Source organism: Lissotriton vulgaris, chromosome 11 (assembly GCF_964263255.1).
Source record: "Lissotriton vulgaris chromosome 11, aLisVul1.2, whole genome shotgun sequence".
Classification (NCBI taxonomy): Eukaryota; Metazoa; Chordata; class Amphibia; order Caudata; family Salamandridae; genus Lissotriton; species Lissotriton vulgaris.
The window spans coordinates 101,925,220-101,937,507 of NC_141699.1; the positions used below are offsets into that span (position 1 = coordinate 101,925,220).

Sequence of the window (12,288 nt, forward strand, 5' to 3'; positions counted from 1 at the left end):
CTCACTCACTCACTCTCTCATTCACTCCCTCCCTCTCACTCACTCCCTCCCACTCACTCCATCCCTCTCACTCACTTCATCCCTCTCACTCACTTCATCCCTCTCACTCACTCCCGCTCACTCACTCCCTCTCACTCACTCAACTCATTTACTCACTCATTCCCACTAACTCCCTCTCCCTCACTCACTCCCTCTCCCTCACTCACTCCCTCTCCCTCACTCACTCGGCCTCTCACTAACTCCCTCTCCCTCACTGCCTCCCTCTCAACCCCTCTCTCTCTCCCTCTCACACTCTCCCTCTCACTCCCACTCACTCACTCCCACTCATTTACTCATTCTCTCTCACTCCCTCAGTCACTCACTCCCTCTCAGTCACTCACTCCCTCTCCCTCACTCCCTCTCCCTCACTCCCTCTCCCTCACTCCCTCTCACTCTCACTCCCTCTCACTCTCACTCCCGCTCCCTCACTCCCTCTCCCACTCACTCCCTCTCACTCACTCCCTCCCTCTCACTCACTCCCTCCCTCTCCCTCACTCACTCCCTCTCTCTCACTCTCTCTCTCCCTCTCCGTCCCCCTCCCCCTCCCTTTCCCTCCCACTCCCTCTGTCACCTCACCCTGCCTGTGCGCCAGCCGGGGCACACACACACACAGCTGCACCGAGCACTTCACAGGTCATTAAAAGACCATTTGCATGTTAATGATGCCTTTGTATTTCACCTCTCCTTAGGCCCCTGCAGCTTTACTCTGGCCATTCCTAGGATCGCCCGGCCGGCAGCCCCCACAAAGCAGCAAGAGTCTCTCTCGCTGCTGCAGATACTTTAAAAAAAAAACTCGGGAAACACAGTTATGATGTCTTGGGGGCCGCCAGGGAAGGCTTGCCGGGCCGCCACAGGCCCGCGGGCCGTACTATGAGTACCCCTGGGCTAGGCCATCTGCTCTCTTCTGCCCAGATTTCAGTGTGTGTCTGCCCAGTAAATAGTCCATAAAATGGGGTTGTGGGAGCAACACAGCTTGCTGCTTGTTTCTAATGGCTGGGCAGGCAGCTCAGGACGCTGTACTGTATTAGGCAGCCATAGCTAGAGTGACTGTTCTTTTTGGATTAGATTGGCAACTCATTCAATTCTAGAAGCACCCCTTAGACTGCGGCCATCATGTGATTTCCAGAGGTCTTCAGGCTAGAGGGCTGCCAGAAGCTGTACCACCAACTTTCACAATTGAGGCCCATTTTGCTCTTTCTTTCTCCTAATCCTAAGGGTCAGGACGGTGCTTAACTCTAATTACTGCCTTTATTACAACTTCCCAGTTCTCAAAATCTAACAGCTTCAAAGAGGTCAGAATACCACAACTTGGCTGACTGGAGGATTAGGAAAAAGAGAGGGTGTGTCGTATGCTAGATGATTTCTGCCTTAGCTGCCAGTGAAGAACCACATTTGCTAAAGTTTGGCATATTAATATTTAAAGACAGAGTCAAGGTAAGTGGCTACTGATGGTTTCTCAAAATTAGCTCAAATTCAGAAGCAGGTGAGCCTGCTCCAACCACTGTCCCATTGTCAAGAATTTCTTGCTCATGGAAATAAGGCAGCTCCCAATGCGGATTACATATCAGAATAGACAAAGCCCATCTAAAAGTTATAGCATTAAGGGTCTGATTTATATTTGGGTGGACGGCCTGTTCTGCCAGGGCAATGAAGTAAATTACTCCATCGCTCTGGTGGAGGGACCGCCCACCAGAGTTATAAATGACCATCAAGCTGGCAGGCATTTAATGGTAGTTTCTGTCAATGCATTTTTCTGTTTCGAGCAGGGCTCCATCACTTTCTGTTTTTATTATTAAAAATAAAAAACTCGAAATGGGATTTTATTTTTGAAAATAAAAACTGCAATGCCCCTTTCGCCATTTGAGACCTCTCACAAGGAAAGAGGAGCATGTAGCTTTTTTTAACTGCCCCGTACTGCAAGGGTTTTCCTGGTGGTGATGGCAGTGACAACTGATCTTTCATTCCGCCCATCTAAATTAGGTGATCAGAAAGACAGGTCAACTTCTAATGGCCCTTACTCTGCAGGGTCATTGGAGAAGTTTGGCCATGATGGAGAGGGAGTAGTTGCACTGTGGCCAAACGTAACAACCTGCATATAAATCTGGCAGATGCACCACTATGGTGGCAGGGAGGGAACTCCGCCGCCACTGTGATGGAGTTCCCTCCCACCAACCTAGATTGGGCCTCAGTTTCTATTCAAACGCTACGTTCGGTCTCTGGTCCAGGGCCGGACTGACTACCGGGCGTTTTGGAATTCTGCCGAACTAGGGGCTGATTTCATTGCGGTGGGGACTGATTTTGTTCATGGAGACCTGTGTGTACTTCGAAATAATTAAAGCAAAAGGAGTTTTGTTCAGTACACGCAGGTACCCATCAACGTAATCAGCCCTCAGCTCAGCAGCATTCCAAAACGCCCGGTAGCCAGTCCGGCCCTGCTCTGGTCTATTCCCTACCCATTTAAACAGAAGAAAGGTGTTTGACAGAGCTTTCCCGGCTCACGTTGTCATGTCTATCTGTGCGATGCATGGCTGTCACATACACACACAGAGGAAACATCTCAAAATGTTTCTCTTACAAGCTTAAACGTGTATGTTGTACATGTGTTTAATATCTAGGATGATCCTAAGACAGGGGTCTCCAAACCGGTCCTGGAGGGCCGGATCCACACCAGATTTTTAAAATAACTACATGTATCAATGGGGATATCCAAAAAATCTGGCATGGATCCAGCCCTCCAAGACCGGTTTGGAGACCCCTGACCTAAGAAGTGGTACATGGAACATGTGCACTTTACAAAACCAAAATAATATAAAAGTAGGGAAAAAATTTGCCGGATCCTTCTAATGACATTCGACTCACTTTCCTTTACGGCACTTCTCACCTCAGTGATTTTCTCACGCAATTAACATCAGAGCGTGATCAGAAGTTTCAAGCTTCTTCTCAACTCCTCCAAGCGGGATTACTCTAATACCCTGGAGGAGTAACCTACACCTCTCTTCTAAAGGAGTTAATAATGCTCTGGTTCATCGACAGAGGAGTAATCTACACCTCTCTTCTAAAGGAGTTAATAATGCTCCGGTTCATCGACAGAGGAGTAATCTACACCTTTCTTCTAAAGGAGTTAATAATGCTCTGGTTCATCGACATTAGAGGAGTAATCTACACCTCTATCTTCTAAAGGAGTTAACAATGTATATTATGCTGGAACAAAATGGAAATACAGCATAGTGGTGGAAGGGAAGGAAGCAACATCTAGAGGAAGGGAAGCAACCGGCACATACTGGAAGTGAAGGAACTGGAGCACACTCTTGGATGGAAAGAAACTGTGCTGATGAAAAGGGAAGGAACTGGCAAACACTCATGGAAGGGAAGAAATGGTGGGTAATGTAATGGAAGGAACTGGATCATACAGCGGAAGAGGGTAAGGGAGACTAATAAATAAGAGTTAGATGTGGACCGAAAAGGAAGGGAAATCCTCATGCAATGAAACAGATACAACATGAAATGCAAATGGAGGAGGGACCTTAGCCAAAAAAGTAGATGCTTGGCCCAGCCAGACTGGGTTCAAACAGAAAGATGGATTTGTCTTGGATGCGTGAGATCAGGCACTCACGGAAACACAAAGGAGCCATCACTTACAATGCTGTTACTATTAATGTAGCGTGTTGAGTGAAAAATTGGGTATTGTTTTCCTGGATGTTCCACAGTAATGTAACTGAGAAACTATATCGTGTACCTTCGGCCACTGAGTTTACAGCAGTGGGTTCTTTTAAAAATGGGAACTACACTTATCAGCAGTAGCTGGCGATGCAGCCAGCTATTGGCAATGCAGCGTGCACAGTGTAATTCATTTTTTAATTTATTTATGTACTTACCCTCGTTCAGCCGTATTCCGTGGTTTACTAGACCCCTTCCCCTCCCCGCCTCCCCGCCCTCACCACTCCCTCAAGGAACCGTTACTGCTGATAAGTGTAAGTCCTTATGTTTGAGCCTCCAACTCACTGCAGGCATCCTTTCATGTCTCAAGAAGTGCTTTGCCCAGTTTCTTTACTTACAGATAATGTCCTCCATAGGCAGCTTTATGTATGGGTAGGTATCCTACTAGGTCCGGTATGTTACAGCTTCCGCCATAGGCTAGCACAAGAGCTACGCAGTCTGGATTGCCGCCTTTAGCTGCATCATGCAGCAGAGAGTTCCCATCATTTCCAACAGCATACACATCACCACCTAGAGGAAGAGAGAGAGAGAGCATTACCTTATCTCTGCGTGCACATCGCGGCATGGTGCCTAATAACGTGCTACAAAAATATTTGGGCCCAGATATTGATGACCTGCATATAGACACGGTAAGTATATATATAGGCAAGTATGGATTTACCATTCTTAACTGCTCATCTATGTAACTCCTCTCTTGGAGGAGGTTACTTTTTTTGTGATATATATATATGTTTACACACAAAACCTGCAACCTCCTCCATGAGACGGGCACAGACACTAGTGTGTATTACTCTGTTTTTATTACAGTTATGTCCACATGACTCGTTTCGGTCAGTCCTGCCCTTGATCACTTAAACATTAATTTATAGTCATCACGTGGTGCATAAACATAAAAAACATACTTACCACATCTAATAAAGTCCAATTCTAAATCGAGCAGTTGCAATAAATATAGAGAATAATGTCATTACTAGCTTATATATTACATTAAGTGCATTGTGGGTCAAATATTAGGGATGATTGGGTAAGTAATCTCCACCCAAAGGCTAAAACCAGGGACTCAATGTATAGTTGTGGAGAGGTTATACTGAATGAATCCATAATGTCAATCTTGCATAAAGACATCTTCCGCTAGACATTAATCAAAATACATCACTGTATAAATACATACACATGTGAATAAATAAATATGGGATATATAAGTGTAAAACTATGTGAAATACATAAATAAATACCTATTGTGGGATTATATCCAAAATATTGATAAGCATGCATTGGTATAATTGAAACATGAAGCTAGTACTTGCAATTGATCTCCCAATGCTAATTTGGCTATTTAACTGGATAGGACCATAATATAAAAGCTCAGAGATGCTGTGATATCAAGTTGAAATACCTTCTCATAGTATACAGCATATCAAACCCCCAAATAAGAGGTTAAGGAGACACCATATTATCAATGTAAAACACCTATATATCAACCTCAGCATAGCACCCATGGTCCCTGCATCCCCACTATAGATAACACCTCTGTATATTAACTGCAACATATATACCCATCAAAAAGTGCATAAATTAACATAATTAGTAACGGGAAGGTAGCAGCAAAATAAACAAAACCTCCAATGTTATACTAAATGCATACATCTCGAAATGCGTTTGTGAATTAACCCCACTATTTCTAACTTTTTAGCAAGAACTTTTTTCTGATGTGACTCCATTAGCAACCCTTGCCAGGGCACACCTTTTTCCAAACCAGCTGCAACAATTTCATTGCAATTACGACCAGCACCCCGGCTTATCTTGCAGACAAGCTCATCATATCTGGTGGGTTTCTGCACCCCCACAGCCAGCAAGCATTTTTAATCCATGTACATTGGATCTGGGACCCCCATTTCCATCAGGACGAACTGACACTACTTCAAATTTAGGAAAGAGTTCAAGATGCACCTTTCTAAAGAATACTACGCCAGAAGGCATACACAGGTCACAAACTAGTTACCTCTATTATCAATCGTTTACCTTATGCTTGTTTTTGATCCAGCGCTCCTCTGGCTTCTGCATAGGTTTGTAATATTGGAATATCACATACACGCATAGATACATTAAAGAATTTCCATGACATATGTCACATCATTTGTATGATAGAAGGAACCTATTTTCAAAACAGTAACATGCAAAACAATGACCTGCTCTTGATGTTTCGTACTGATGAAAATGGCGTTAATGGGTATTTTGCGGTCATCATTGCAAGCAACATTCTTCTCCATACATTTTGCTTACATTTGAGAGATTTGTACCTTTGTGAATAAGATACTCCAGTACATCGCAGTGACCATACGATGCCGCCACTCCCAAAGGGGTCATTCCGTCGCCATTCCGCAGGTTTATGTCGCCGCCATTCTTCAGAAGCAGAGCCATGATGTCTTTGCGCCCTTGCTTGGCCGTTTCGTGCATCGCTGACCAGAGATTGCACTGTTGGTTGACACTGCGGCTGTGACTGATACGGCTTGACACCATTTCATAACATCCTATTTTTCTGGCTTGAAATATGTTGGATAAAAAAATAGCATCCAGTATTAAATATTTCAAAATATTCATATGTTTAAAATGCAATTCTTAAATACCCGCAAGTATATCCCCTGGATATCAACCTTCTTTATTTATTATGAACAGCCTCCACCTAATAGAAAGAAAGGGAACCGTAATCCTAATCTGTTTTGAAACTCAAAAGAAGCACAGTGCAACATTTTCAGAAAACAATATGCACAAAACACAGTTGAAGGAACTGTGCCCTAAAAGGTGATATTGGAGGAGGATGGAGCAATCTACTGTGCCTTTCTGCGCATCTGGTCCTCGAGGAGCATTCAAATGCCCTGCCCACCACCCGCCCACCTCTGGACTGGTGATTATGAGTATCCTTGACACTTTTGAGATCCAATCCAGGCTCTGTGTTACCCGAAACAAAACTAGACTGTTAAACCCGTCAGCCTTAGGGTAGTCTTCTGCCAAACGTTTGCCTTCACCCTCCTATTATAGTGGTATTATCTGGAGTGGTGTGGTTCACTGGTTAGAGGCGGCAGACCCGGGAGCAGAGGACGGCCCCGGACCAGGGTTCAATTCCCGACGTGGCAGGGTCGTGGACCAGGGTCAGCTGACTCGATAATTCTCACCTCTGTGCCTACTCTAACCAGGGGTCACACTCGGCAACTCTGGGCATTAGCTTGCCTCATCTCCACAACGGCCCCCCACATACGCCGGGGGGATGCCTGGTTTCACCTTGGAGATACCCAGTAGGGACCATCTCACAGGGAAAGCCAGGACGGGTTCCCCAGCGGTCTATTCGCGCCAGGATACTACGGTAGTAATTGAGCACGGTATAAAACAGCATATAACATATTATACTGATTTTTTTTTGTTGGCATTAGGATTTTGTGCACCTTCCCATTCCTGCCCAGTGCCAAAGTATGTGTGCTCTCTCCCTAAAACATGGTAACGTTTACTTACACCTAATTGACATATTTAATTCCCTTATAAATCCCAAGTAAAATAGTATACTATATATTGAGGGCCTGTAAATTAAATGCTACTGGTGGGCCTGAAACACCTATTGTACCACTCACTTAAGTAGCCCTTAAAACATGTCCCAGTCCTGCCATTGCAGCCTGTATTCAGTTTAAACGGGCAATTCTACATGGCAATATATAACTCCCCCTTCCCAAGCCCTTTTATTGCATATAAGGTAGGCACTAGGTAGCTCATTAGGAAGGGTGCATTGTACTTAAAAAGGTTGAACATGTACTTTTAGGTTTTACATTTCCTAGTAGTGAAACAATCCTATTTTTGTTTTTCACTAATGTGAGGCATACCTCTCCTATAGGATAACATTGGGTTGCCTTATTACATTTATTAAATGTTACCTTTTGATTGAGAACACAAATTCTTTGGTCGGCGCACAGGCTTTTTAGTGATCAATTTGTGCTGGTGGAGCGTGCCCCAGTGGTATCACTCTCTCCATCTTAGAGTGTTAGATATAAAAAGATTTGAAGCATCCTCTGTCTAGTGGTCCGCTGTGATGCGTTCAAGGTTTGTTCAAATATTTAATCCTATCAAGGTGCATTTTTCAAAGTGTTTATTTAGTTGAAGATAATTGTTGTCATTAGCTTCAAGATTAACTTCTCTTCAGCATTATTCACATGTTCATTCATGTACCACAACTTTTGTAAGGTGTTCCCAATGCATTTCGTGCACAGAGTGCACTTCGTCAGGGGAATCTAAATATCAAAGATTAAATAATCTCAGTATGAGGATAAGGTCCTACTAAGCATGTAGATAAACCTATTTATATCGTCCATCAAGAAATGCAACATCAAAAAGTAATACATGCTATCTAATATTGTCAGATACTAATGTGCGAGATCTTTTTAGGGTTTAAGGCGTAAATAAAGTTGTGGCTTGGTGACAGGAAGAGGAATGTAAGGGTTCACATTGTGAACTCCATCACCCATGTGTTGTAATTCTAAAAACCGATCTAACTATTCTTGGTGTATAGCATAGATTCAAGATCTAAATAAAGCGATAAACTAAAATAAGAATATAATGCCCATTAGTCCGTTTTCGTGAAAGTTAAAGATGTGCGCCACGATCTTTCATTAGTGAAACAAAATATAGAGCGTGCTCGTGAAGAATCTCCTACCTATTTATTAATCATGCAAAAGTGGAGCTGATTTCATCCATGTTCATGCAGAGTTCAGAATACGAACCGGCAGTTCGAACGTTGTGGGTGTGTTTGGAGGTAAAAATAAGACTGGTTGTAGACATTCAATGTGATCGCCATCTTGGAATGGTGAAAATCGTGCGTTACAAAGATAGTAAAAATAGAAAAAGGAGAGAGATGTGATAATTAATTCCGGATGCCATTTTCAGTGGTGAAAATTGGATATTAGAAAAATCCTAAAGATATGATAGAAAAGTGAAAGTAAAATACAAAAATAATTGCTCTATGTTGAATTATCATATATTTAAAACACTGAATCTGGGGAAACCAACGCGGATGAGAATAATAATAATGAAACATTTGAAAATTCAATGATGTAACAATAAAAAGCGGGTTAACTGAAATTGGTTATTATAATGTGGTCACGCCTTAAGCCATACAGTCTATTTATCATATTATAAGTAGCAAGAGAATTCTACTCGGTCATTGAGTCCATTTGGTTTCATTGCATTCAAAAAGTATATCCAATGATTTTCTCGTTGTAATAATGTTAGATTCATGTCTCTGCCCGGGATTTTTGCAATGGTTTCTAATATTGCAAACTTCAGTTGACTGATATTGTGGTGTCTTTCATTAAAATGAGTAGCAACACTGGATCTCAAGTTGTTGGTTCTGATATTGCTCTTATGTTCAGATATTCGCACTTTAATTTTTCTGATCGTTTTACCCACATATATGAGTCCACATGGACATTTCAGATAGTATATGACATTGTGGGTCACAAGTTGCTGTGGTTTTTAATTTGATCGGAGTCCCTCTCATTGGGTGTGTCATGGTGTCACCCTTTATTATATTATTGCAACAACTGCAATTATAGCAAGGTATGGTCCCCTTGTACTTGGGTGTCCCAATGTCTCCAATGTGTTTTAAAATGTCTTGTATATTTTTGCTTCGGGTATATCCAAATGTGGGTTGATGAGCAATGAAATTTTGAAAATCTGGTTCATTGGTGAGCAGTGGCCAGTGTTTTATGATTTTTTTGTATTGGTAGCTCATGGTCGAAAATTTAGATATAATCACTGTTTTTAATGATTCGCGTTTCATAGTTGGTTGTAAAAGATCTTTTCTAGTCTTGGTGATACATTTTTCTAATGCTTTATCCAGGATTGGTTTAGGATATTCTCTTTCCTCAAACCTTGTGATCATGTTTTTCAATTGTACTTCCAGTTCGGGTTCTTCAGATACTATTCTTTTCACTCTGTATAGTTGTGCGATGTATGAAGATTGTTCTTGAGTGATGTTTGGTGGAAACTCCTGTAGTGAAGGAGATTATTTCGATCTGTTGTTTTTTTGTATAAGGTGGTCTCAATCTTGTCTCCTTTCCTTGTGGTTGAACATCCAGATATGCAATGGTTTTATTGTCTATGGTGTGGGTAAACTGAATACGATCATTGATCTCATTAAGTTGATTCACTAATGTGAGTAGGTCCTGCAATGTCCCTTGCCATAGTACAAAAATATCATCGATGAAACTGAAGAAAACTCGGGCATGTTTCTTCCAAGAGTCTTGATTCAAAATATATTTATTCTCAAAAGTGTTCATGAAACTATTCACATATGCTGGGGCGGCACAATTGCCCATCGAGGTTCCTGTAAGTTGCAAGAAATGTTCATTCTCCCATCTGAAATAGCTTTGGCATAGGGTGAAGGCAAGTAGTTCCATTAAGAATATCTGAAAGTTTTGCTCAAGGTTTGATGACATGAGAATCTCCTCTATGGCTTCTAATCCTAAGTTATGCGGTATTGAAGTGTAGAGGGACTGGACGTCAATGGTACACATCCAGATCTCTTGATACTTCTGTAGTTGGATGGTGGAAATTTTGTTAATGAAGTCTGTTGTGTCTTTGATATATATATTCATCTTTGTTATGAATGGTTGTAGAGGAGTGTCTAAAAATTTGCCAATGGGTTCATGTAAACTGCCTTTAGTTGAAACAATGGGTCGAAATGGTGGATTGGTAGGGTGCTTATGCATTTTATGCAGCATGTAGATAACCGGTGTTTTGGGATTATCCTGTGTGAGATATTTTTTGGTTCTGTTGGTGATGCCTTCATCCTGGGCTGTAAAATTTGTTTCAATTGTTCTTGATATTCATGAGTAGGGTCTTGTCCCAACTTCATGTAGGTCTCTTCATCGTATACATGTTGTTGAACTTGGGTTCTGTAAAATGTAGAATTCATAACAACCAGGGTTCCCCTTTGTCTGCACGTTGGCATATAATGTTAGGATTCTTCCCTAAATTTTGTAGAGTGTTCCATTCTTTTTTAGACATGTTTTGTAGTTTGGTTCGTCGTTTGAAGTTTAATTTGTTGATGTCATTCTGCACTATTTTTTCAAAGTTGTCAAGACTGGTGGTTGAAAAGTGCTCCGAGGTCTTGGGTCCTTCAGTTGATCATCTGGTTCTTTAGCAGGTAATGATAAAACGTTCTCAAAGTAGTTTCTTAAGCAAAGGTTTCGCATCAACTTAATTAAACTTACATCCAATTCTAGTTTGTCAGTGTGATAAGTTGGAACAAAAGATGAGCCTTTTTGAAAAATGTTTAGTTCCATTTGATTCAACTGGTAATCTGAGATGTTAATTAGTAGTGGTTTTGTTTCTTCGGTTTGTTCCGATGATTCAGTTGAACTGACTGTTAGATGGGTGGAGTCGTGCTTCCTTTGTCTTTTTCCCCTCCTGGGTATGTGTTTACTGGGGGGCCTGATTCTGTTGAAGGTTGCTCATGTTTCTGTGTTGGATTGTGGTGGTTTATTTTGGCGTCTTTTTGCATATATTTCAGCCCATATTCAGACATGAATAGACTTCGCCCATTTTATAGTCTATAGTATCTCGCCTATATTTGCGAATTTTACGCTGGGAAGAAATTAGTGAGCGTAAAATTTGCAAATATAGGTGAGATACTATAGACTATAAAATGGGCGAAGTCTATTCATGGGCTGAAATGTATGCAAAAAGACGTCAAAATAAACCACCACAATCCAACACAAAAACCTCTTCTTCAGAAGATGAACAAAGGAGTTCACAACATAAACCCAATGAGCAACCTTCAACATCTAGAGGACAAACAGCCAATATTACCGAGCCTTTTTTAGAATCAGGCCCCCCAGTAAACGCAGACCCAGGAGGGGAAAAAGACAAAGGAAGCACGACTCCACCCATCAAACAGGCAGATCAACGGAATTGTCGGAACAAACCGAAGAAACAAAACTAGTACTTAACATCTCAGATTACCAGTTGAATCAAATGGAACTAAACAGTTTGCAAAAAGGCTCATCTTTTGTTCCAACTTATCACACTGACAAACTAGAATTGGATGGAAGTTTATTTAAGTTGATGCAAAACCTTTGCTTAAGAAACTACTTTGAGAACGTTTTATCATTACCTGCTAAAGAACCAGATGGTCAACTGAAGGACCTAAGACATCGGAGCACTTTTCAACAACCAGTCAGTCACAAGACTCTTGACAACTTTGAAAAAATAGTGCAGAATGACATCAACAAATTAAACTTCAAACGACGAACCAAACTACAAAACATGTCTAAAAAAGAATGGAACACTCTACAAAATTTAGGGAAGAATCCTAACATTATATGCCAACGTGCAGACAAAGGGGGAGCACTGGTTGTTATGAATTCTACATTTTACAGAACCCAAGTTCAACAACATGTATACGATGAAGAGACCTACATGAAGTTGGGACAAGACCCCACTCATGAATATCAAGAACAATTGAAACACATTTTACAGAAAGCCCAG

General features: G+C 41.6%; 1 protein-coding gene across 2 annotated transcripts in view; it reads right to left on the minus strand.

The window, feature by feature from the left end:
* The window catches only part of LOC147679044 (ankyrin repeat and SOCS box protein 15-like), a 203,431-nt gene that overhangs the window by 36,147 nt on the left and 154,996 nt on the right, over nt 1-12,288 (minus strand). For both annotated transcript variants that reach the window (XM_086942785.1, XM_086942786.1), the window contains exons 5-6: nt 6,057-6,299; nt 4,095-4,266 (exon numbers count right to left, since the gene is read on the minus strand). In XM_086942785.1, coding sequence (XP_086798911.1) covers nt 4,095-4,266; nt 6,057-6,299 — 415 coding nt within the window. The remainder of the gene's footprint in view (nt 1-4,094; nt 4,267-6,056; nt 6,300-12,288) is intronic.